Source organism: Myotis daubentonii, chromosome 3 (assembly GCF_963259705.1).
Source record: "Myotis daubentonii chromosome 3, mMyoDau2.1, whole genome shotgun sequence".
NCBI classification, from domain to species: Eukaryota; Metazoa; Chordata; class Mammalia; order Chiroptera; family Vespertilionidae; genus Myotis; species Myotis daubentonii.
In genome coordinates, this window is record NC_081842.1 from 218935835 (window position 1) to 218962424 (window position 26590).

The window sequence follows — 26590 nt, forward strand, 5'->3', positions numbered from 1 at the left end:
ACACCTGGACTGAGTGGGGCAGCCCTGCCACACCTGCAGCCACGGGGGGTGGCCAGGGGCCCCGTGCGAGGAGGATGGGACTACCTGGGCCGCCATGACCCACCTAGTGCCCAAGAGGAGAGCTGCTACCCCCACCCAGCAGCCGGGCCTTCCCCCTGAGGACGGGTCCCTGGCTCCCCATGGCCCCGGTCGCCCCTCAGTCCCCACCCACTGTGGGTGACCACCAGCAGCCCTGTTTTCGGTGGCAGGTTCTCAGACAGGGTCCCCTGGCGGACCACCCTGGCCTGGAGGGAAGAGACCTAGAGGGGAGCCCTCAGGAGTCTCCAGTCACCCCAAGTCCCACAGAACTGGGGGGTGTCACAGACCTTGGCAGCCACCTCAGGCCTGGCTTCCCCAGGGCAGCGCGGGTCGCTCCAGCCGCGGCACCTGCAAAGGCACAGCTGGCTCATCCGGGTCCCGCTCCTCAGTGCAGATTCACCCCAGTGCCTGCCCCAGCCTCTGAGGCTGCACAGACCAGTCCCAGAATCAGGCCGCACCCCACTCACCAGGGGCTGGGGGCGGGAGAGGGGGCACAGAATGGCCAGGCCAGCAGCCAGCCGGGCCCCAGGAGCCCCGCACAGCCAGGAGCAGGGCCGGCCTGGGCACCCAGACAGGGGCTGGCCAGCTGAGGGCCCTGCAGAGGCTCTGGGAGTATGGACAGGGCCCCAGGCTGGGTAAGCCCAGGGTTCTGGCTCCTCTGGCACCACCGCCAGGAGAGGCAGCCCGCCTGTGGCACAGACTCTGGAGGTGGCTGGGAGGGCCCCTGACTGGGGATCCAGGATCAGAACTCCCTCTGCAGCCATTAGTGGTAGGTCCTGGGTGAGAAATCTGACCCACAGCCCACAGCAGACAGCACCGGGAGAGGGTAGCAGACTGGCCAAGATAGATGGATGGATGGATAAGTGAATGAAAGGGTGAGTGAATGGAAGGATGAAGGAATGAGAGTGAATGAATAAGTGAATGAGTGAGTAAATGGATGGATGGATGAGTGAATGGATGAATGGGTGAATAGGTGGATGAGGGACTGAGTGGATGCATGAAGAAATGAGTGAGTGAATGGATGGGTGAATGGATGAATGAGGAAGTGAGTGGATGCATGAAGAAATGAGTGAGTGAGTGAGTGAATGGATGAAGGAATGAGTGAGTGAATGGATGGATGAGTGAGTGGGTGAATGGATGAGTGAATGAATGATACATGAGGACAGTTCTTCCTTCCAGTGCAGTGGTGGTGTTCAGAGGAGAAAATCAATTGATAAATGCAGGTGAGAAATAGAATGTGCTCATAGGCTAAAGCAGTGGTTCTCAACCTTCTGGCCCTTTAAAAACAGTTCCTCATGTTGTGACCCAACCATAAAGTTATTTTCGTTGCTACTTCATCACTGTCATGTTGCTACTGTTATGAACCGTCATGTAAATATCTGATATGCAGGATGGTCTTAGGCGACCCCTGTGAAAGGATCGTTCGACCGCCAAAGGGGTCGCGACCCACAGGTTGAGGACCGCTGGGCTAAAGTCTCTCCCCAAACACGCTCAATTATATGCTGCCTCCTACATCTCCCCCTTTTTTTGTTTTAAGGTACTATAATAAAAGTAAACTTGAGCATAACTCTGACCATTAAAACAATAACAAAAAAACAATGCTAAAGCAACACAGTCATAAGAGAGAAATCAAACTACAGACATGTTTAACATTTTGAACACGTGAACATCAAGAACAAAACTCTATTAGAACAATAACAAACAATGCCAATGTGACACGGTGATAAGGGAGAAATCAAACTACAGAAGTGTTCACATTTTCAGCCACTAAATGAAAGTTTCTTTTGCCGCCGGTGTATATTTGCTCACAGTCCTTGGACTTGGCTGCACAAGACTTTACAGGAGACTGGCAGCTCACCAAGGCTAGTCAGCACCTCAGTCCCTTGCAGGTGCTGGGTCGTCTTTTTCCACATCGCTGTCACCGGGGCCACTCACAGTCTTTTGAACAAAAGGACAAGGAGCTTCTCTGGGTGCCCTGCACCTCCTCCAGCCGCCGGTGCCACTTCTCCGTCTCCTCGAGGAGGCCCCACAGCTGCCGCAGGTCGGCGAGCCTCTGTGGGATGGTCTCGGCATTCAGGCTGCTGCTGTCAATGGCCATGCTCTAGCTCCTCAAGAAGATGTCGTCGATGCAAAGATGTCGTCGATGTGAGGCTGGTGCTGTCAGATTTCCTTCTGGAGGGTCTGATTTTTCTTTCTTTCTTTTTTTTTTTTTTTAATGTATTTTTTTTTAAATATATTTTTATTGACTTTTTTCAGACAGGAAGGGAGAGGGATAGAGAGTTGGAAACATCGATGAGAGAGAAACATCGATCAGCTGCCTCCTGTATACCCCCCACTGGGGATGTGCCTGCAACCAAGGTACATGCCCTTGACTGGAATCGAACCCGGGACCCTTGAGTCCACAGGCCGACGCTCTATCCACTGAGCCAAACCAGTCAGGGCTGATTTTTCTTTATAGTCCTCAGATTTGGACAGTCTGAACTTCCCATGTTTTACACCAAACTTTGCTCCGTTCCTTACTTTTTTTTGCTTTCTGCGCGTGCTTCACTGGAGTGTCCTTTCACCTTGCAATTGTAGTTCCCCTGTACTCAGGCCCCACATTGGGCGCCACATGTGCCGCACCAGCACGGCCAAGGGCGAACCTGAGGAGGGGCTGTGAAGGATTGAAGAAAAGACAGACAAGAGAATACGGCTGGGGCTCGGTGGACCTCCCGTGCCTGGATGAGGACGCAAAAGACCCAGCCTGCAAGCTGATGCTTTATTTTATAGTCTGATTAAAACAAGGGCAGATTAACATGTATACAAATGTTCTTGTCTTGGCAACACTTGCTGCACCTCCCACAGCCCATTAGCCACTTAGGAAGGAATTAGGGAGGGCTACAAGGTCAAGCTTAACTATGCTAGGAGAGCTCTGCCCTCCAGGCTGGGACTGGTTTGTGGTCCTGCCACAGGTCAGCCCGAGGCTTGACCCTAGAGCTGCTCCCTACAGCTTTCAAGACTGTGAGTCATGTAATGCGCAGACATGACCACCATCCCAGTGGCAGCCCCAGAAGGTGCCTGAGGGCCCATCCTACAGCTGAGCAGCTGAGCTGAGGGCCCAGGGCGGCGGGTGGGGGCAGGAGCACCCTGGGCCAGGGCCTCACATGCGGGGTCAGGAGGGGGGAGGTCGGCACCTCAGGCGCCCTGTGGGGAGACGCGGGGGGTCCCAAAGTGTGATGACCCACATCCTGCCTGGTTCGGGGTTCAGGATCTGGAGAAGGGCCGCGCACAAATGACAGAGAGAAGACAAGAAATGACAATTTGGAAATATTGGGGTCCTGGCGGGAAGCCCAATCCAAGGGGAAGGACTTCCACTCGTGCTCAGGCCTTGCCAACCTTTTTTCCAATTTTGATTACAAGTCTAGCTCTTAGTCAGGCAGGTAATTGCGGTAACAGACAGACTATATTAAAGGTCAGGAAATATTAGAAAGATTTTCTCTGAGACTATTTGGTCAGGAAATTGCTTGAGCCCCCACTGTCTGCACTAAACAATTGGTGCATAGCTCTGGCCCTTGCCAGGGCTCAAGGTTCACCAGTGCTCCGTGGTTACACTCCTCTGATAATGAAGACAACCAATGGCTTCTCACACCAAAGGCCCCGGCGCAGGGGGTGGTCTCCTCCTCAGCCAGGTGCGGGCTGGCGACCAGGAGGGGGTCCCGCGACTTCACTGACCACGTATGTCGTCTTTGGGGGCCTGGCCACTGCCAGCAGCCTTGCGGAGATAGCTCAGGCGCCTGAATCCAGACGACATGTGTCAGGTGGCGGGTCCTCTGAGGGAACACGGATGCTGTCTCCTCCACGGGCTCCGTGGGGACGTCTGGCTGGACCCGGGGGGTCTGCAGGTCCCGACGCCTGTTCCTCTCTGCCGGCTCCCCTGTCCCCTGTGAGGGACACTCGGCATGAAGACCAGGGGCCGCTCCCGCCTGGCCCGATGCTCAGGGTCAGCCACCCCCGAGGGCAGGAGCGGGGCCTCCCTCCCCGACTCAGCACAGCGTCCACGGAGGACTCAGCCCGAAGGGACCTGCCCTCCCAACTCCCTGCCCCCCTCCCCAGCTAGCAGGCTCACCGCCAGGGTGGGGACAGGGAGCAGTACCCCAGGAAAGGCTTTCGGTCGGGCGAGTTGACCTGCAAAACAGACACCCCGTCAGGAAGGGGCCGCCGGCCGGGGACCAGGGGGCCTGCTGCTCACTGGGAACCTCCAGAGACCGACCCGCTCAGAGGCAGCAGGACCCAAGCACGGGCTCCTGGTCGGCCTGTCGCCAGGGCCGGGAGAAGGGGAAGGACCCGGGTGCCTCCACCTCCCCTGCTGCCAACCCGGCCCCCCTCAGCCCCGTGGACTGTCCACAGGGAGGGCTGAGCCCCCACAGGGGAGCAGCTGCCAGGAGCCGGGAGGAGGGACCCGCCTGCTGCTCAGAGCCGGGCCCTGGGCCGGGCACCTCCCGGGTGAGGACAGGGCGCAGCCTCGCCCACAGCCCTGAGCCTCTCTCTGCTCAGGGCCCCCAACCTCGGGCTCTGGGCACACAGAGCGCCCTGGGCAGGGACAGGGGAGGGAGGCATGACGGGGCCTCCTGCTGCTCATGGGCGCCCTGTGCTCCTCTGTCCTCTGAGGGCGGGTGGGAGCTTGAGCCCTGATGCTGCGTGGGCACCAGGGGGCCAGGGGGGGTGCACCAGGCTCCTCAGACAGGACGTCCCGCCCCCGGGCACTCCAGGCCGCCACTCTATGTGGGGGACAGAGCCAGAGCGGTGTCTGGGATGAGAGAGCTGGGACCTGAGCCCTGACGGGACCAGGGGCTCCTGCTCACCACGTGACCTTCTGTCCCTGATGGCCCTGAACACACGTGGCACAGAAATGACAGCGATGACGAGGATGACGCTGATGATGATGACGGGGCCCCCGGGGGAGCATGTCACGTCTGAGCTGTTGGTCCCTGGCTTCGCTTCCCAGGTAAGTGGGCCACTGCACCTGGGGGAGCAGGGGCACCTCGTAGCCTGGTGCTCACCCAACCCCAGGAGTCCCCTGCACAGCCTGGCGCACAGAGGGGAAGGCTGCTGCCTGGGGTGGGCCTGGGGAGGGGGGCTCTGGGGGGAACTCCGGTCCGTCTGACTCTCCCTGTCCCACAGCCACGGGGAGACGGAAGGAGGGGAGGAGGGGGCAGGACAACCGGGGGACAGGGACACTGGACACAGGAGAGGGACAGTGAAGGAGGTGCCAGGCGAGAGGACAGAGCTGGTGTCAGGAATGGACTATGAAAGCCAGTGCCCCAGACAGAGGGACAGACCAGGGGGAGGGGGCGGGAGGGGGCACAGGAGGAAAGGGGAGGATAAAGACAGAGGGACAGATGGGGTGGGAGTGGGGGAGGGTGGACACACAGGACCCAGAGCCTCCGTTTGGCAGTCATGCCAGAGACTAAGCAGCCAGGTCACAGCTGGCACCGGGGTGTGTGTGTGTGCGCGCGCGCGCGCGCGTGTGTGTGTGTGTGTGTGTGTGTGTGTGTGTGTAAAGTGGGCACTGGGGTTCCCGCTTCCGGGGAGAGGACTCCTCACTCTGGGAGCCTCACGTGTGCACCCCTGACTCCGAATGGCAGGACCCCTCAGCCCTGACACCTGGGGACACCCCTGAACACAGGGTGGGGCTCTGGCCGCAGCGCCCTGAGCCCCGCATCTGGGATGTGTTGCCCCGGCCCTGGGCTGAGGGGAAATCGGTGTGGGAGCCACAGGGTCAGCAGGGCGGCTGGGGGGTCACCGTCTCCCCTCTGGTGGGCCCTTATCTCCCAGGGGGCCCCTGGCAGCGCCTCCTGGGACCCGGGTCACCTACCTGGTCCAGGGCGTGCAGGCTGCCTGGGTGCCCCCCGCAGAGAAGGTGCCCGGCTGGCAGTCTTCACACAGCGTGTCTTGCCACTTGGTGCCTGAGAAACGACAGTGGCGGGCAGAGGGCTCCTCGGGGCCCCCTCAGGCCGGGGTCCGGGGCCTGTGTCCTCAGGGGGGGCCGCACTCACCTGTCTCCCGCAGCCTCTGGCCCGGGCGGCAGACACTGTGGGGCCTGCACTGGACACAGGAGTCCCCGTCCTGTCGCTCACAGAAGTGGCCGCGCTCGCAGCCACACACGGTGTCGGTCCGGGTGGAGCAGTTCTGTCTGGTCACCTGGCCCAGGCCTGGGACCCAGAGAAGGAGCTCAGAGCAGCAGCGAGGCCTGCCAGGGCTGGGGGAGCGCCCGTCCCGGGAGGACATCACGCTGAGGGCTGGGCAGCGCCCGCAGGCCTGGGTGGGCACGGGGACCGGGTTGCGCCCCCTCTGCTCCCCATGGACCCTGCCGGCCGCAGCCCAGGCTCAGCCGGAACATAGGCCGGAGCTGCCGGACGCAGAGGCCAGTCCCAAAGGGGGGTCCGAGGGACGGGGCGGCAGCAGCAGGGGCGGGGCAGGGTCTTCTCCACAGAAGGCCAGGCCTCTCGGGGCGGCTGAGACCCCCCAGCCTGAACCCCAAAGCATTGTGGCCTCCACCTTGGTCCCGGCCTTCCTCCTGGGGGGCCCCAGCCCAACCCCCTGCCCTGGGCAGGGAGGAAACCCAGGGGCCAGTGCTCAGCCGGAGGAGGACCCTGGGGAGGGTGGGGGGTCCTGGGAGCCGGCACTGCAGGTGGAGGAGGCCTGGCCCCGGGGCCCACGGGCTGTGCCACAGGCGGGGGCGCCTGCAGGGCATCGGGTGGCTGAGCCTGGAAGCGGGGTGACAGGTGATGGGGCTGAGGCGCGGGCCCTCTCTAGGGAGAGGCAGGTGTGGCCATGGGATGAGGCTCCTGGAAGGGTCCTGGGCAGGGAGCCCCCTGGGTGACGGGAGGTCCGGCCCCGGGCTGCCTGGGGTCCAGCAGTCAGTGTGGCCGGGGTGGGGGGCTGGGGGCTAGGCACAGCCGGGGTTGGGCTCCTGGTCTCACCTGGGTCACAGACGCGGCACGGCAGACACTCGGGCAGGGCATTGAGGTGGGGAGTGTAGGTGCCCCGGGTGCAGGGCGCACACACTGTGGTCCTGAGCTCCCCGCAGGCCTCCTGCACCCAGAAGCCTGCAGTCAAGAGGGCACAGTGTAGCCCGGGCAGGTGTGACACCCCCCAGGGGTCACCCACCTGGGCTGTTCCCTAGGCCAGTGAGCCTGCTTAGCAGGAAGTGAGAATTTTCTGGAAGTTGGGGGCCTCTTGGGACACAGAGGCCTGGCTCTGAGCCCCCTCCCCTGGTCTGAAATGGGCTGCCCACCCCCAGCCCCACCCTGAGCAGTGAGCTGAGTGTCGGGGAGGGGTGGCGAGCTGGGGGTGCCCTCTGTGTCCAGGGGTTCAGGCCTCCCATGAAGGGGTGCTGGGAGCAGAGGGGCTCCAGGCCATGGGAGGGGGGAATGCCTGCCCCCAGCACAGCCCTGCCTTTGGCGCCCCCCAGGGACCCTGCAGATCTGCACCCACCTGGCCAGCACTTGGGACAGCACATGGACCCCGTCGGGAACTCCACCTCTTTGCATGAGGGCTTCCCCAGTGCGCAGGGCGGGGCTCTCAGAAGGAGGAGGCTCAGGGCCTAAGGGAGATGGGGGGGCGTTGGAGCAGAGCAGCTGCCTGGGCCTCAGTCTGACCCTCTGGGAAATAGGCCATGCCCTGCAGGGGGCCCAGGACCGGACTCTCTATTTTTTTTTAATTGCTTAAAATATTACAAAGAGTTGTACATTTGTCTTTTTTTTCCCCCCTTGACCTTCCCCTGGTCTCCCCTACCGCCCCCCCCCCCCGTGTCTTGTTTCCATTGGTTATGCTCATATGCACGCATACACGTCCTTTGGTTGACCTCTTACCCCCCCCCCCCCAACACCCCCGGCCTTCCCATTGTAGTTTGACAGTCTATTTAATGCTGCTCTGCCTCTGTATCTATTTTTGTTCATCAGTTTATAATGGTCTTTATTATCCATAAATAAGTGAGATCATGTGGTATTTTTCCTTAATTGACTGGCTTATTTCACTTAGCATAATGCTCTCCAGTTCCATCCATGCTGTTGCAAATGGTAAGAACTCCTTCTTTTTTACAGCAGCGTAGTATTCCATTGTGTAGATGTACCACAGTTTTCTAATCCACTCATCACTGATGGGCACTCAGGCTGTTTCCAGATCTTAGCTATGGTGAATTGTGCTGCTATGAACATAGGGGTGCATATATCCTTTCTGATTGGTGTTTCTGGTTTCTGTGGGATCAGTAGGTCAAATGGGAGTTCCATTTTTAGTTTTTGAGGTAACTCTATACTGTCTTCCATAGTGGCTGCACCAGTCTGCATTCCCACCAGCAGTGCACAAGTGTTCCTTTTTCTCCACATCCTCTCCAGCACTTGTCGTCTGTTGATTTGTTGATGACAGCCATTCTGGTAGGTGTGAGATGATACCTCATTGTTGTTTTGATTTGCATCTCTCGGATGATTAGTGACTTGGAGCATATTTTCATGTGTCTCTTGGCTTTCTGAATGTCCTCCTTTGAAAAGTGTCTATTTAGGTCCTTTGCCCATTTTTTGACTGGATTGTTTATCTTCCTTTTGTTAAGTTGTATGAGTTCCCTATAAATGTTGGAGATTAAACCCTTATCGGTGATAACATTGGCAAATATGTTTTCCCACACAGTGGGATTTCTTGTTGTTTTGTTGATGGTTTCTTTTGCTGTGCAGCAGCTTTTTATTTTGATGTAGTCCCATTTGTTCATTTTCTCTTTAGTTTCCAATGCCCTAGGAGCTGTGTCGGTGAAGAAATTGTTTCGGCATACGTCTGAGATTTTGTTGCCTTTGGATTTCTCTAGTATTTCTATGGTTTCCCGTCTTACATTTAAGTCCTTGATCCATTTTGAGTTTATTTTTGTGTATGGTGTAAGTTGGTGGTCTAGTTTCATTTTTTTTTTGCATGTATCTGTCCAATTTTCCCAACACCATTTATTGAAGAGACTATCTTGGCTCCATTGTATGTTCTTGCCTCCTTTGTCAAATATTAATTTAGCATAGTGGTCTGGGTCGATTTCTGAGTTCTCTATTCTATTCCATTGATCTATATGTCTGTTCTTGTGCCAGTACCAGGCAGTTTTGAGAACAGTGGCTTTGTAATACAGCTTGATATCTGGTATTGAGATCCCACCTCCTTTGTTATTCTTTCTCAGGATCGCTGCAGCTATTCGGGGTCTTTTTTTATTCCAGATGAATTTTTGGAGAGTTCGTTCTACATCTGTGAAATATGCTGTTGGTATTTTAATGGGGAGTGCGTTGAATCTGTAGATTGCCTTGGGTAGTATGGACATTTTAATGATGTTGATTCTACCAATCCATGAACACGGCATGTTCAGGATCGTCTACTGAGGAGCCTAAGAGCCTGGTTTTGGGACCACCCTGTGTGTGACCTCTGACCCCCTGGGCTTGGAGCGAGAGGTCCCGCCCCCGGGAAGGCCAGGGCTGCTCTGACCCCACAAACTCAGCCTCGCTGCTCCCCGTGCTGGACCCCAAGCCCTGGGAGCCACAGAGTCAGGGCAGGGACAGCTCTGCCCTTTGGGGGGGCGCCCACTTCTACCGGAACCTCGAGCGGGGGGCGGGGAGGCGGCTCCTGGACAGGAGAGGGGACAGAACTGTCTGCGGAGCTGGGACCCGCCCCTCCCTCCTGGGCGGTGAGCCCTTCAGGCCTGTGTGAGGATTGGCTGGCGCAGGTGTGGGGGTGGGCCTTCCTCTGTGAGGATTGGCTGGCGCAGGTGGGGGTGGGCTTTCCCGTGTGAGGATTGGCTGGCGAAATTGGGGCGGGCCCTCGGGCAAGCTGGGGCACAGGGAGCGCGGAGGGGTGTAGAGGGCAGGGAGGGGCAGGCCTGCCAGTCAGAGCTACACCTGAGTAGTAAACATGGGACTTATGAGCTGACAGCTCTGGAGCTAATGGAAATGATGCAGGAAAAAAAAGAAAACAGGAAACACGCAGGAAGCTGTGCACCGCCTCCCTCCCAGGCACAGACACCCAGTTCCTCCCCCACCGGCGCTGGGCTGCTGGGCGACACCGTCCCCGACTCACCAGCCTCAGGGCATCAGCCTCGGGCCTCGGACTGCAGGGGGGTGGCCCCCAGCCGGGCAGAGGCTGCATGTCCACTTCCGGGACCCTCACTCCCTGATCGCGGCCTCGGAACTCAGACCGGCGGGACAGATGGACGGCGGGACAGACGGGCTCATTCTTGACCTCGCAGCTGCTGCCGCTGCTCCCAAAGAGAAAGAGAAATGCAAATTGATCTGGGCTGCAATTTCCTCCAACACAGACAGGGGCCACCCCCACACAGGAGGGAGGGGGAGGGGCCCCCCCTCACAGTGGGAGGGCAGGGCTGCGGTTGGGCTGTCTCCGCAGGGGGAGGGGCCAGGAGAGGGGCGGGGCCCAGCTCCGCAGAGCAGTTCCGTCCCCTCTCTGGTCCAGGACCCGCCTCCCCCGCCCCCGCACGGGTTTCCAGTAGAAGAGGGCGCCCCCCAAAGCGCATCTCACTCCCTGTCCCTCTGCCCCCCAGAGACTGACCTGTGGCCTCTCCCCATGCGGGCAGAGCCCTCTGAGCCTCCGTGACCTGTGTCCCCTCTGCCTGGGGGGGGGGGGGGAGCTGTTTGCACCCACACATTCCAGAGTGAGCCTCTCATGGGAACTCCGGGCCCCTGGGGGTGCGGGAGGGGCACTGTCACCCCTGAGCACCTGGAGGGGCTCCCTGCCATGTGCACTGACACCCACCTGCCTGCAGGGGGCGGGCTGGGTCATTCCTGCCCCATTCCACAGACAGGAAGTGGGGACTCAGAGAGACAGGGCTGGCCCAGGGCTCCGGGTGCAAACAGTGCTCAGACCAAACCCTCATCTCTGACCCTCAGAGGCCTGGGCCTTCTCCTCCGCCTCCTGCTCCCACTGCGGAGGCGGCACAGCCCCTCGGCGGGAGTTAGGGAAGCGCCATAGAGGGAGGGACACGGACACAGGAACCCAGGGGCCCTGAAGGGACTCCCTCTGCAGAAACTGGGACCTGCCTCCGGCTCGTATGTTTCCAGGACGAGGCTCTGCCGACGCCACTGACTCCACCGACCATCAGCTCCTGCCCCTTCCCAGGCGCGCTCTGCGGTGGTGGTGCCAGCAGAGCCCGCCCAGAGGGGACAGCAGCCAGGAGGGACCAGCAGGGGCCCGGGCTCCCCTCCCTCGGGCCGGAGCTCAGCTCCTGCTGGAACCCGTTGCCCTCTGGGAATAGAGGTCCCAGGTGTGCGCCCCAGGCTCCCCCAGCACCCGGCTTCCCCTCCTGACCAGCCTGGGTGCCCACTCGCCCACCCAGGGCCGGGCAGGGCCGGGCTCAGCGTGCCCACTGTGAGAGGAAGGCTGAGCCCCGAGGTGACTGGTGTGCGGGTGGAGCAGGACTCACCTGGACTGGGGGAGGGGTGGGGGGGGCCTGGGTAGGGGGGGGAGCAGCTGGTCCAGTAAAGACTCTGGTCCTGGCTCAGGGCAGGGCCACCTGTGGGACCACATTGTCCGTCCACAGCGGGCGGGGCAGCAGGGCCGGGGCTGGGACGGGGCCGCTGCTGCGGGGCTGAGGGCGCAGGAGCCACGCGGGCCGCACGGAGCTGGGCCAGGCGGCTCCTCCCGGAGCGGGAAGGGCTGCAGCGCGGGCACCTGGGGGAGGGCCCGCGTCTAGAAGGTGCTGCGGGCAGGGCCTGGCCACCCGCCCGGGAGGCACCGGCCACCTGGTCCCTGGGGACCCTGAGGCCACCCCGCAGGCAGCCCCGCCCCGGCTGCCTCCCGCCCGCCCTGGGACCGGTTTGGGGGGGGGGGGGCGCTGAGCTGAGCTGCGCGCGCACCGGGCGCCCGGTTCCAGCTGAACTTCCTCCAGCGACCACCGCTCTGTACGGGGGCGTGGTGACCGCTGTGGGGCCCTGGCACCGGGGGTCCTGGAGCCACCGTTACACCGTCACCCACAGCTCCACCCACACAGGAGGCCTCACCCTGTCTCCAAGTCACCGCTGATAACACTCTGCAGCCACAGAATGTCTGAGGCTTTGAACTCGCTTCTGCTCTGAGCATTTCGCCCCACGGTCTCCTCTCACTGCCAGAGGCCTGGGGACCATCTCAGCGGCTGTGCAGTAAAAGCTATAAATTCTGTGCTGATCAATTCTGCCGCGATGTGTGCGGTTTGATGAGACTGTGATCTGAGAATGAGTCGCACACACGGAGGCGTCACCTTAAAGCATTTTGTTGGGGGAACAGTTTGCGATGAGAGCAGCTCAGATCCTGTTTCTGGTGAGTCTCACCCACTGGTGACCCCGCCTGAGCCGTGGGGGTGGGAGGCCCAGGGCCATGCAGTTCCCTCTTTGCCCTGGAGGAGGCGCCCTCCCCGCTCATGTGAGTCCCGGCAGTCTCATGGTCTCACTTTATGCCCTGGGCTCTGGCTGTCGCTCATGTTGGTGCTAAATCACCGGAGTTGCCCCCAGGACCGCCCGCCCTCAGAGGCCTGCGATGCGATGCCCTGTCCTGGGCGCTGGGAAGTCCTCGAAGCACCGACGTCCCAGGGACAATGGGCCCCGCTGACGGCACTGCTGGCTCCCAGCTCCGTCCTCCAGGGCCACCAGCAGGCTCCTCGGACAAGGGCTGCTGAGCCGGGGCCAGGGCATGGGGACGGGTCCTGATGTCCACGGACGGGGCTCACAGCCCAGCACCCCTCTTCCCACTCCCTGTGCCTGAGCCCCAAGGGCCCCACATGGTTCCACGCGTTCACGTCCAAAGCGCCTCCACTTGAAGGAACCGGTTCGCGCTCTCTTTCCCGGGCGGGACGCGGAGAAGGGAGCCCCACGCCCGGCACATTCTGACGTCCACCCGTGGGGCAGGGGAGGTCAGGCAAAGGGATCACTCCTGGGAAGCGCGCGCCACAGGGACGGTAAGCAGGTGTGTAGTTTGGAAGTTATAATTAACGGGGTGTAAAAATGGGTGATTCCGGGTCTCAAGAGAGAGCTCTACTCGCAGATGCTTGAAGCTATGCGCAAGGCCCGAGGTTTCTCTGTTAAACGTAGTTAAATTCTTTTTTTTCCCTTGAATATGAAACTAGCTCAATGGTCTTTTTTTTTTCTAATTGTTTCATTGCTTAAAGTATTACAAAGAGTATTATATATGTCTCTTTGACCCTCCCATAGCCTCCCCTACCCCCCAGTGTCTTGTGGTCATTGGTTATGCTCATATGCATGCATACAAGTCCTTTGGTTGATCTCTTACCCCGCCCCCCACCCCCACCCCCCACCCCCCACCCCCGTAGTCAAATTCTTTTAAAAAATATATATATTTTATTGATTTTTTACAGAGAGGAAGGGGGTTGGGACAGAGAGCCAGAAATATCGACCAGCTGCCTCCTGCACACTCCCCACCGGGGATGTGCCCGCAACCAAGTTACACGCCCTTGACTGGAATCGAACCCGGGACCCTAGAGCCCGCAGGCCGATGCTCTATCCACTGAGCCAAACCGGTTAGGGCCCGTAGTCAAGTTCTTGACCCTTAAACTGCATTCATGAAGCTTGCCCCCGGTTTCCTAACGGGAACTGCTGACGTTCACACGTGGGAGAAGGTTGGAAACGGTTGCGTGATGGATACGCAGCAGACGGTCCAGAGAAGATCCCGTGCCCGCATGTGCACCGCGGTCTCCAACACGTGACCGTCGGGACCCAGCGCAGGAGAGGTTAAGGTCTCCACGCGGGACATGGCCACGGCTCACAGCCTGCGGCGGAGGGTGCGAGTCTAAAACTCCACCTGCTCCCTCTGCGCCGCCGCCGCCTCCCGAGCCCATCTCCGCGCAGCGCCAGCGGCGCCCCCGTGGCCCCGAGCCCCCGGCCGGCGTCCTGAACCGGCGAGAAGGCTTCCAAAGGAGCCGCGCCCCCTCGCCGCCCCGCGCCGGCCCAGGGGCTGGGATTGCCCCTCTGGGGGATGTGAGGTCGCCCGGGGCAGAGGGGCTTCTCTTTGTCCTCAATCCCAGACAAAGTGTCCCCCCGGTAGCCTTATCTCCAGCTGATCACCGCGGACATGGAAGGAGGATGCGCTCAGGTTCCTGGGCTCCTGGTCCCTTCTGGGCTCCTCGCTGTCCACTCCGTCCTCCTCCCCCCGCTGATCCTCAGTGGGCTGCTCGGGACCACGGCCATCTGTGGGCCGGGCACCTGATTGTCTGCCGCTGTAAGGCGTGGCTTCAGGTGGGGACTCCTCTTTAAGTTGGCCAGTTTCTCTCTCGGGTCCATGTTGAAATTAATATTTCTTGCGGGAATCCACAGGAGCTTTGAGAAATTTTCTGGAAATATATAAACATATCCTCGACCAAATGTTAAGAGGGAATTTCCTCTAAGGTAGATCTGAGATCTTTTTCATTTAATTAGACCATTTTCCATTTTTTAAAAAATATACTTTATTGATTTTTTACAGAGAGGAAGGGGAGAGGGATAGAGAGTTAGAAACATCGATGAGAGAGAAACATCGATCAGCTGCCTCCTGCACACCCCCCACCGGGGATGTCCCCGCAACCAAGGTACATGCCCTTGACCAAGGTACATGCCCTTGACCGGAATCGAACCTGGGACCCCTGAGTCCACAGGCCGACGCTCTATCCACTGAGCCAAACCGGCTAGGGCCCATTTTCCATTTTGACACCAGTGCACTTTCACAGGTGACCTGCTATAGGCATTATAAAAGGAAAATCAATTATAAAGTAACCATTTTAAAATACTTCAGGCTTAATGTAATATTCTTAGAGGAAATATTCTATTATTCCTCTATATTGTATTTAAAATAATATGAAGAGGCCTTTGAAAAAAATTTTAATGCAGTCTTGATGGCTTTAGGTTTAATTTCTTGTATAGAGATATGACTGCTTTGGATTTATTAAATGCTAAATAATTATTATTATGAGGTGAATCATCAATAAAAATTTTTAATATTTCAGGAACAGTTTCCTGTATAATATAATTAAGTTTTCTTGGATATTCATTCATTTCAATTAGCCAATTTAAATTAATTTGAAATAAAGCTCATTATTTAACTTTACTTGTCTTTGTTAACAGTAAATAGCACTAATTGGATTACTGCTATTGACCCCTTTAAATACTTTGACATAAGCTATTTAACTTTTGATTAGGGAGGGAAAATATAAGTCATTAACCTATAATTGTCCTTAGTTTAAGGAAGGCAGGGTTTTCTAAATGACTTCAAACCTCTTTAAAATATATATATTACACACACACACACACACTACTCGGCATTTATATTTTCTAAATAAAAACACTGCTATTAATAAATCAATTTTTTATTTTATTTGGCAGAATTTCCTTATGCAATTAAGTATATTTTATTGGTCTAATTTACTTATTTCTTTGGGAGAAGGAATAAATCCTTTTGTACAATCTCGGGCCCTTTGAGATGCACAAAATGTCCTTCCATTATATTCTTCAAATATGGCATTCGGGAAAAACTGTCAAACATATATCTAATTTAAAAATTGCCCTAACCGGTTTGGCTCAGCGGATAGAGCATCAGGCTGCAGACTGAAGGGTCCTGGGTTGGATTCCAGTCAAGGGCATGTACCTTGGTTTCGGGCACATCCCCAGTAGGGGGTGTGCAGGGGGCAGCTGATTGATGTTTCTAACTCTATCCCTCTCCCTTTCTCTCTGTAAAAAAAAATCAATAAAAAATATTTTTAAAAAGAAATTATCAACACTTAAAAACAGTTCTCAGCATCATAGGATCTAGTCTTGACTATGGAATCAATTACTTTTAATTTGGTCATAGAATTTGTATGATATATGCATAACAGTGGTTCTACTGAGAATTTAAGATACCTTTCAAAAATGTCTCTATCTACAAGCCTTTTAAGAAATACGATCGTGTGTTGTCGGCCTTATTAATCCAACTGCTCAAAACATTGGTCTATCACATAGCTGAAATAATAAAAAGACCGTGATTGCTAACTTATTAAGCATGAAAAACATCTTGTTAAAAAATACATAGTAAGTGAATCCCGGAGGCAAGCACCTTTTGTTCCATCTGCGTTTCCGTAGCAGACTCCGACTTAAAACTCCACCCTGAAACCCCATCCTGCGTCAGTCACAGAAAAATCCCGTTGTGATTGGTCGATTCAGAGGGAGGGCGGGCCTTGGCTCTTTAAAGTTGGCGCCCCGCCCCGTGAGAGTCACGTGGCTGCAGCCGGGAGGCGGCTCCAGAGCCGGCAGCCCCAGGCCACGCCCCCGACGGGAAGGCAGGGACCTGCAGCGGGCGCCACGCTGTGCAGCTTGCAGGAATCACGATCGATTTAAAGCTTTATTTAGCCGCCTCTGCACCCCGTAGTCAGTGTGGTCTTGCCACGTTTTATTAGTGAAGTTGAGAAATGGATGATTTGTTTGTTGTTCTGCCCCTCCCCCAATATTAAACTGTGAAATTTGTGATTTGTTTAAACTCCGGGTGAATCATAGCTCAGTTTGCATGTCCAGCTAATTTGTTTCTATTCATTTTGTTTGATTCTCTTTCTCCTCTCAGGGCTTTTACAAAAAAAAATATATATATATATATATCTTCTGAAAAGTCTTTTGAGGTGAAAGTTTCTCTTGTTTTTCTCTTTGATTTGTGGACACAATGCTGAGATTCAGTCACTACATGAAACTCTGGCTGCGAAAAACAACAAAACCGCGAAGGGCTGATTTTCCCAGCGGCCAGGGTAGCCGTGTGGCAGTCGGAGATTCCTCGTACCTTCAACCCTCCGTTCGCCTCTTTTCTCCTCCCTTTTTGAAGTATGGTACCTATTTGCTTTGTTTAACAATGGACAGGTTATTTTGATTTTCTGAATTGTATAAATCATCCCATTCGATTGAATGACTATCCCATTGATTATTATCTTACTGGTTTTAGAAAGCACATTCCTCTGTACCTGGGCACTGTTAAGCCCAGATTTCAGGATCCCCAAAAGACCACCAGGGAAGCAGCCAAGTCAGATGCAAAAGCAAAAGAGCCTTTATTCGAGCTAGCTCGAGCTCCCCGTCCACCCCACTTGCCGATGCAGTGGCAGGAGGCAGAGAGAGAGAGTGAGCTCTGTGGGGAGAGGGGTTTTATAGGGGGGTTGGAGTAAGGGGAGGAGAGAGGACGGTGGGCCCTGCCGATTGGCCAGGTACAAGTCTGGGACTTGTTACACAGGATGTGGTTGTGTCTATGGCGCGCAATTCCCTTGATTATCATTGGTTAGTTTAAAGAAATTCTAGGTGTGGTTAGCAGAGGCTTGGGCTTCTGGGAAGAAGCTCCTTGCTGAGCACATGGCTAATGGCTGCTGCCCAAAAATGAAGGATCCGGGGCAAGATGGAGGGTGTAGCCCTCGCCCTTTCATTCCCCCCTTGTCTTGAGACTTACAGGCCCAATCATGGGTCGCTTTGCATTTCTACTTCACCTTCTGCTGCTAGAGGCCTGTACTGGGTGTGTACAACCATCATCTGCACAATCCCTACCCGCTCCTTGACAAACTGAACTAGCCTGTTGATGATGCAGGGGCCAAGGGTCAGCAGCAGCAACAGGATTGTGAGGGGCCCGACCCGACGAGGGTTGAGAGGAGGGTAATTAACCAAGGGGACCAGTTAAACAGAGACTCATACCAGGTCTGAGACTGTTCCCTTTCCAATTTTCACTTTTGTAGTCCCTCTCTTATAAGGGCCATGGATTCTTGCACAACTCCTGAGTGGTCAACATAAAAACAACATTCCTGGGTCAATAGGGTACAACATCCCAAATTCCCTGCACCAGTAAAATCAGAGTCCCCAAGTCTTCCTGGTGTCCCATCTGGTAGCCTTCCTTCTCTCTCCCGTGAAGGCAATGCTCACGAGGTTGCAGTGGCTACGGCCTCTCAGGGACGAGGTGGGGCTGGCGGCCGTCCAACAGTGATCAGGTCAACCTTCCTCAGGGCCTCCCACCAAATGTGTCCAGTTGAGATGCATGACCAGGAAGCACAGAAATAGTCTCCAGCGCCTCCACAAGGATTCTTTTCCCAGGACCAAGTTCTCGAGTGCCGGGGGCAGATGTAGAAATAGGCAGTCCTTAATGGTTTTGAGTCCTTAATCCCTGCGCCTATCACAGCAGATTTACAGTATGGTGGGAGGTAGATTCTGGGAAAGAGAGTCTGGAGGTACACCCGCAGCTCAGGGAACCATGTGCCTTTGGGATGGGCTTGAGAAGTCTGATTGAGAACCACCCCTGAGTTGGTGTCTATAATTTGCCAGGTAACATTATAGGGAGTGTGGGGGCTCCTGGTAGCAGGAGTGATCGCAAGTAAGGTTACCAGTATCAGGCAGGTCGAGCACGCTGTAGCTTGAACTTGAGCTGGTTGCGTTGATCTCGATCGACGCTCCATTTGGTGACGAAGTCTTCCCAGATCACGGATGGGTCTGCTGACCGATGTGAGTGTGATGGACCCAGGTCACGACGCCGTCTACCTTGAGAGCGGTGGGGGTCGTCAGCACCACGGTGTAGGGATCCTTCCAACGTGGCTCCAGGGTCTCCCGGCGGTGCCTTCTGAAGTAGACCCAATCTCCTGGTCTGTGCTGATGAGGAGTTGGGGTTGAGCCGGTCTCGTAGATGGTGCGGAGGCACGGCCAAATATCTTCGTCTGTCCTCTGGAGCCCTCTCAAGGAAAGAGATAGTTCTTGATTTTGAAATTCAGCAAGAAATTCAGCTTTAAGGTTAGGAATGATAGGGGGTGGCCTGCCAAACATGATTTCATAGAGAGAAAAGCCCAGGGAGTAAGGGGAGTTCCTTACCCGGTAAAGGGCATAAGGTAGGAGAGCCACCCAGTCCCTGCCAGTCTCCATGGTTAATTTGGTGAGGGTCTCTTTTAGAGTTCTGTTCATCCTTTCTACCTGCCCTGAACTCTGGGGCCTATAAGCACAATGTAATTTCCAATTTGCCCCAATAGCCCTGGCTACTACCTGCTTTACCTGTGAAATAAAGGCTGGTCCATTGTCAGATCCTATCATAGCAGGAAAACCATACCTGGGTAAGATGTCTTCCAGCAGCTTACCATGAAATGAAAATTTTGGTTAATACCTTTTGAATAATTACCTATTTTAAGTTAGCCAAATTTAATTAATTTGAAAACTTGACAATTATTTTACTGTCAAATTTAATACTCTAACAATAATTTTAATTTACATCCTTGTGAAGGCTCTGAGCATTCCTGTTGTTAGGCTAGATTTAGACATAGGGTCTGTTAGACAAGCCTCCGCTTATCTGGGCACTGTTTTCAGCTGGACCAAGTCTCTTTTGTTATTTGGTTCCTGATCTGGGCTGGGCATGGGAAGCAAGAAGCAGCCATGGGGACAGGAGACCTTCCTCAGAAGTGGCGAGTGTTCAAGCCCCCGCACAATTGGGAGGGTGAGGATCTGTGCCCCACCTCTGTTGAACCCCAAGTTCTCTCCTTCTGGCCCCCCCCGACTGTGCCTGTCTTAGGTCGCCCCTCCCTGAGGGGTCTTACCTGTCATTGACTACCAGCCATCCTTTGGGCCAAGTAGGGTGATGTGAGGTTCAGTTCTGTCTCCCTGTTAACCTATGCCCCTCTGGCCTCCATGCCCAGCAACTGCCTTTGGATCCCCTCACCTGCTGGCAGGGCCCGGCATTGATTGTGGGGAACCCAGGTTTCTTCTCCAGAGACGGCCCAGCTTATGCCATTGGGCAAGAGACAGATCCATGGTACCAGCTTTTCAGGATCTCAGCTTAAACGGAGAATTCAGATAACAGCTGTAGACAATTGGCAATACAGAATGCTTAAGTGCCTTCCCCAGGGGGCCTTCCACACAGTGGAAGGGAATAAATCCTTTCATGTCCTTAAGTTGATGCCAAACATTCAAAGAATTAATTTATAAGTTTGTTTGGGATAAATGCACAATATACTGTTGTAAAGCATCAAAAAATATTAATGAAACTTGTAGAATAATACCATGTAAGAATATTCTTTGCTCTAGGTCATGACAAATTAATTTTAAACTCAAGGTTTGGAATGAGGAACCTAGTTTTCAAAAAAAAAAAAAAAAGCAATTTACAGAAGCAGAGACAGCATGCTATCCAAATTACAGTTTTGGGTAAACACATTATCTAGAGTCCTTGGGTGACCTAGGTTAAATTTAGGCATGTTATCTAAATTACAGTTTTGGGTCTAGAACCCTTGGGTGACCTGGTTAAACTTAGGCATGTTATCTAAATTACAGTTTTGGGTCTCCAGAACACTGAGTTGACACATTAACTGGAGCCCTCTGACCTTGGGATAGCTGTGCTGTCCTTCCCAGGTAAAGGAAAAATGTGCCTTCTAAGACCAGTATGAAACTATAGTTTTTACCTGAATAATTGTTACCATACTTCACTTTAGAAATTGGATTACTGCTATCAGTCCCTTTTAAAGACTTTGACATAAGCTATTTAACTTTTGTTTAGGGCGGGAACATATAACCTTTAATTGTCCTTAGTTTAAGGAAAGCAGGGTTTTCTAGTTTTAAGAGATTAGAAAAATGACTTAGCCTTTTGTAAGGAATACGAGCTCTATTGTCGGCCCTTATAAAGCCAACTGCTCAAAACATTGGTCTTTCATATCACTTAAATTATATTAAGACCATGATTGCTAACTAAATTAAGCATTAAAAATATCTTCTTAAGCCGAAACCGGTTTGGCTCAGTGGATAGAGCGTCGGCCTGCGGACTGAAGGGTCCCAGGTTTGATTCCGGTCAAGGGCATGTACCTGGGTTGCGGGCGCATTCCCAGTGGGAGATGTGCAGGAGGCAGCTGATCGATGTTTCTCCCTCATCGATGTTTCTAACTCTATCTCTCTCCCTTCCTCTCTGTAAAAAATCAATAAAATATATTTTTTTAAAAAAATATATCTTCTTAAAAATAGTTTTAAATAAATCCACAAGGGAAGCACACTTTCTGCCCCATCCACATTTCTGCCATAAAACTTTGCCTTAAAGCTCCACCCCTGAAATCCCAGCCTGCCTCAGTGAGCAGACATTCCTTTTTGGCTAAATCAGAGGGAGGGGCCTTTGCTGTTTCAAGATGGCGGCCCCCAGGGGAGCGGCAAGCCATGTGGCTGACATGGCGGCTGCCAAGTCATGCAGCCCAAAATGGTGGCTGTCTACACTGGTTTTTTTTGACCGAGCAAACCAAAATCCCTAAAAGATAGATGACCAACATTATACTGCAGACAAACAGAAATCTCATTAGCTGTTTATACCTTTTATAATTATCTTAAAGAATATCAATTAAATTTAAACTGGTTTTTGTATTAAAAATTTTCAGTTGAGGTCATAAAATTAATCCTCCTTTCTAATCAGACCAATAAGCAAAGGCATTTAGCTACCACAACTACACAATTTTTCCCAATTAAATCTGAACCTTGAACTTTTAGCTGGCAAGTCAAATATTCAGCATTTCTCAATCAGTAACATTTTTAAGAATAAACTTCAAAAATGCAAGACATAATCAACCAACAGATTTAATACTGTCCTCTAGATTTTGTACGAGGCATATTCAGATCTCATTTAATTCAGTATTATGTCACTTCAAGATACCTAGATATAAGTTTTTATCATTTGATTCAGTAAACACCAAGGTCTCAAGTTCCCAGCGGTTCTGGAAAACCACACCTGAGTCTGGCAAGCAGGTTTGGCCCAGCCCTTGACTTTAAAATGACCATAATGCTTAAAGGAGTAGTTTGAGTCTGTCCCATAATGTCCATCCAGTAAGTCCACAGAATAAAACAGAAAAAACACAAACACAGACAACGAAACGGCCCCAAAGTAGTCTTCCAACTCCATGGAAGCAAAACAAAAACAAACTTAAGACTCCGAGGAAGCAAAACCGAAAGCTAGACGATGGCCTTATGCCAACCTGCGGGAGCGACCCGCCTCGTCTCAGATCCTCGAGGGGATTCCACGTCCCTCGTGAGGAGATTCCACATCCCTCCAGAGGGGGAAGGGAACGTCTTCTGACTCCTCTGGCCCGTGGTCCTCCAGTGCATCCACCTAGACCGCTTCGGGAACTACCAGAATTACAGAAATGAGCTCACACAGGACAGAACACACAAACACACAGACACCTACCGCGGCCAGTCAGACTCTCTGGATCGGGGGTCCCTCGAGGGTCTTGGGGATCGCGGACGAGCCCCCAAATGTTAAGACCCGATTTCAGGATCCCCAAAAGACCACCAAGGAACCAGCCAAGTCCGAAGCAAAAGCAAAAGAGCCTTTATTCGAGCTAGCTCGAGCTCCCCGGCCACCACACTCACCGACGCAGTGGCAGGAGGCAGAGAGAGTTCTGTGGGAAGAGGGGTTTTATAGGGGGGTTGGAGTAAGGGGAGGAGAGAGGACTAGGGGCCCTGCCGATTGGCCAGGTGCAAGTCTGGGTCTTGTTACACAGGATGTGGTTGTGTCTATGGCGCGCAATTCCCTTGATTATCATTGGTTAGTTTAAAGAAATCCTAGGTGTGGCTAGCAGAGGCTGGGGCTTCCTGGAAGAAGCTCCTTGCTGACCACATGGCTAATGGCTGCTGCCCAAAAATGGAGGATCTGGGGCAAGATGGAGGGCATAGCCCTCGCCCTTTCAGGCACCAGGACAGCACAATTATTCCAAGACCCCAGGGTTCCAGATAATGTGTTTCAGTTGACTCAGTGGTCCTAAGACCAGGACAGTGCAATTACTCTAAATTGCCTCGATGGCTCTAGATAATGACTTCCTGCCAACTCAGTGGTTCGAGACCCAAGGTCTCTAGATAATGTGTTCCTGTCAACCCAGCGGTCCCAGATGATGTGTTTCTGTCAATTCAGTGACCCTGAGACCCAAAACTGTAATTAACATGCTTAATTCTGCTTCTGTAAACTGCTTTTTTGCAAACCAGGTTCCTCCTTCCAAACCTTGAGATGTAATCAATACCTTTGTGATCTTTGCCTATATCAGTCTGGTGTTTCGGCCATCTTATCACTATGAGATTTGGGAAAGCAAAATGGCCCCTCATAGTCCAGGATTGCAATAAATGTGACTCTTTAATTCGACTTCTTGATGCATCCTTCTGTGATTCGTGGGGCATATTAGAACATTTTCTTTAGGAAGGAAGTGATCCTAGTGATTTCAGCCCATGCATTACACAGGAAACAATAATAAATGTAGAGTTCATATTTTTCTAAAGGGAACTTAAAACTGCTGCTACATGTTATGTGCAAAACTGGTTTATGCCACATGAACAGAATTACAAAATTAGTTTTGGTACTTTTGTTCCTCTTTAATCAGTTGTTGATAGATCCTCCCTTCCCCCAACTGGTGGGCGGAGTATGACGTAACCTGCAGCCCAGAAATACCTGAGTGACTAACCATGTACCTTATATGGACTAGACATTGGACCACCAATCCACACCTGCCAAATACCCTAAGCCAGCCGTGGGCAAACTATGGCCCGAGGGCCGGATCCGGCCCGTTTGAAATGAATAAAACTACTGAAAAAAAAGACCGTACCCTTTTATGTAATGATGTTTACTTTGAATTTATATTAGTTCACACAAACACTCCATCCATGCGTTTGTTCCGGCCCTCCGGTCCAGTTTAAGAACCCATTGTGGCCCTCGAGTCAAAAAGTTTGCCCACCCCTGCCCTAAGCCCTTGTCCTATGCCGGAAGCCGGTCCATCCTTGCTGCTTGACACAGTCGCTGCAGGAAAGAAACATCTGCATAGCATATGTTTCAAGGGACCTGGCGTATATAGCATAGTGTTCTTAATATGTTTGTTCCCCTTAGCGCTCTGTGTTTTAACCAAGGTCACCTCTCCGAGAAAGGTTGTTTCCCCAGGTAGGAATTTTTCCCTGAAGTCAGGGAGGGGATGAAACTCCTTAACTAAGTGCCAGGCGGGTAGTTAATCACTACAAACAATCATGCTTAAGCTACATAATCTTTACTCCCTGGGATGGAGATAAGAAACGCCCTAACCTTTGTAATAGAAATTGACAGGATTAAAATCAACTGGGATAAATACAGATGTAACAAGACAATAAACAGCAGAACCTCTCTGGAGATCGAGACCAGAACTTGGCTGGAGATCCTGGCTAGGCTGCTGATCAACTGAACGCTGTCTCCGTGTCATTCCTTCTTCGCTGACTCCGTCCACACCTTTGGGGACCCCTGGACCTGCTGGGGTTGGACCCCAGCATCTGGCGCCCGAACAGGGACCCCTAGGTAAGCCCCACTCTCGGGATGGATAGGATTCCACCATAGGAAGAAGGTGGATAGTCTTTGCCGACTCCATCCACACCTTTGGGAACCCCTGGAACAGGATTCCCCTAGGTAAGCCCCCCCCCCCATTGAGAACCCCACACTCGAGACGGATAGGACTCCACCAGGGTGCTACAGACCCCCCTATAGAGGATAAGTAGGGTAAGAAGGTGGATAGTACAGAACTTAGATTGAGAAGATGTGCCAAACTGAGTCCAAAGAAAGAAGACTCTGTATTGATCTTTAGATTGAGAAGATGTGCCATACTGAGTCTAAAGAAATAAGACTCCGTATTGATCTTTTAACACATATGCTTGCTAGCAGAGGAATTAAGGTTACTCCCAGCCAGACAGAACGTTTTATACAAGAAGTATGTCCATGCTTTTCTGAGGAAGGAAAGGTGCTGGAAAGGTAAATGTAAAGGCATGGGAGGAGGTAGGCCCAAGGAGCCTTATCCTTAACCCCACTGCAGCCTTTCCATCCCGGGAAAGTGCAGGATTGGCAAGCTCTCCCTGGGGTGATAGATCAGGACTCAGGTAATAGCAGAAAGCGCCAATCCTACTCTTAAAATGGATACAAGAGAGCATTTCAGGTTTTTCTTTTTAATGCCTGCTTTTAAAAATAAAAAAGGGGGAATTTGCCGGGAGTCGGTCCATGCTTGCTGTTTCAAGGGACCTGGCATATATGGCATACTGTTCTTAATATGTTTGCTCACCTTCTTGTCACTATGTGTTTTAACCAAGGTCTCCTCTCTGAGAAAGGTTGTTTCCCCAGGTAGGGATTTTCCCCTGAAGTTAGGGAGGGAATAAAACCCTTTAACTAAGTGCCAGGTGGGTAATTAATCACTTTAACTACAAACAATCATGCTTAAGCTACATAATCTTTACTCCCTGGAATGGAGATAAGAAACGCCCTAACCTTTGGAATAGAGATTGATAGGATTGAAACAACTGGTATAAATACAGATGTAACAAGACAGCAAGAGACAGGACTTAGAAGAGAGAACCTACAGACAGAACCTACACAGAACCTACAGACAGAAGAACTTCGCTGGAGAGAACATGGCAAAAGATCCTGGACTGAACCTGACTACAGAAATTGGCAAGAGAACCTGACTAGAACCTGGTGACCGAACCTGGCTGGAGATCTCAGACAGAACCTGGCTGGAGAACCTAGCGAGGGAACATGGCTACAGAACCTCGCTGGAGATCCGAAGCAGAACCTCTCTGGAGATCCAGACCAGAACTTGGCTGGAGATCCTGGCTAGGCTGCTGATCAACTTAACGCTGTCTCTGTGTCATTCCTTCTTCGCCGACTCCGTCCACACCTTTGGGGACCCCTGGACCTGCTGGGGTTGGTAAGCCACCAATCCGTGTGCGCCGAGTACACTAAGCCCCCCACCCCTTCCTATTCTGCCCCTCAAAAGGCGTGCCCACCCCTGCACATGCTGCTGCTCTCCCCTTGTGAGGCAGCCCAGTAGGTCTGTCTCCTCCAATAAAGCCTGTAGTCTTGGTTTTCGGCCTCTGTCTGATCTTTCGGTTGTATAACACTTCCCAATTCAAAATGAGAAGAAAAGCTGTTCTGTATCAAACCATCTAAGCAATAAATGTCAGGTTTTAAAAACGACAAAAAAAAGAGAGATTAAGAGGATTTCCTTCCCTGTTAAAGGGGAACTTTCCTATCAGCACGCTTGGTTAATTACAGGATTAATCCTGTTTTCCTTTTAGACTTAGCTTGAAAACTCACTAGAAAGCATATGAGCCTTTTTATGATGAGACAGACTCAGACAGTAAGAGCACATGTTTAAAGGGAACGGACTCAATCCTGCAGGACTGGGACGTAAGGGAGTCTGGGTCCGCGCTCCAACAGCCTGAGCCGCGTGACAGCAGGTTTGCTGGGGGCGCGGAGGACTCAAATGAAAGTTGACCACATTGTCTGTTGCCATGGCCTCACTCGGGAACCGGATATACTTTCTTTGTTAGACAACTCGGTCCCTGATTCACCAGCCTCAGGAAGTGAGCCATGGGCGTAGGGCTGCAGGGGGGTGGCCCCCAGCCGGGCAGAGGCTCCATGCCCACCCCAGGGACCCTCATTCCCTGACCGCAGCCTCGGGACTCCGGCAGGCAGGACAGATGGACTGCAGGACAGACGGACAGCAGAACCCGCAGATGCGCAGAGGAGCAGAGATGAAGGGGACACGTGAGAAGGCAGG

The 26590-nt window shown here is 53.3% G+C and overlaps 1 protein-coding gene across 6 annotated transcripts in view; it reads right to left on the reverse strand.

The window, feature by feature from the left end:
- Positions 1–3225: 3225 nt before the first annotated feature.
- LOC132231766 (tumor necrosis factor receptor superfamily member 14-like) overlaps positions 3226–26590 on the reverse strand; it is a 60134-nt gene continuing 36769 nt past the window's right edge. The window contains exons 2-9 of one of the 6 annotated variants that reach the window (XM_059691522.1): positions 10153–10226; positions 7555–7663; positions 7041–7166; positions 6114–6269; positions 5933–6023; positions 4920–5080; positions 4211–4242; positions 3281–3998 (exon numbers count right to left, since the gene is read on the reverse strand). In XM_059691522.1, the coding sequence (XP_059547505.1) occupies positions 3570–3998; positions 4211–4242; positions 4920–5080; positions 5933–6023; positions 6114–6269; positions 7041–7166; positions 7555–7663; positions 10153–10221 (1173 nt within the window). In that variant the 5' untranslated portion in view covers positions 10222–10226 and the 3' untranslated portion in view covers positions 3281–3569. Of the gene's footprint in view, positions 3999–4183; positions 4243–4919; positions 5081–5932; positions 6024–6113; positions 6270–7040; positions 7167–7554; positions 7741–10152; positions 10233–26590 lie in introns of those variants that run through there. The other 5 variants (XM_059691519.1, XM_059691523.1, XM_059691524.1 and 2 more) reach the window with 5 other exon arrangements.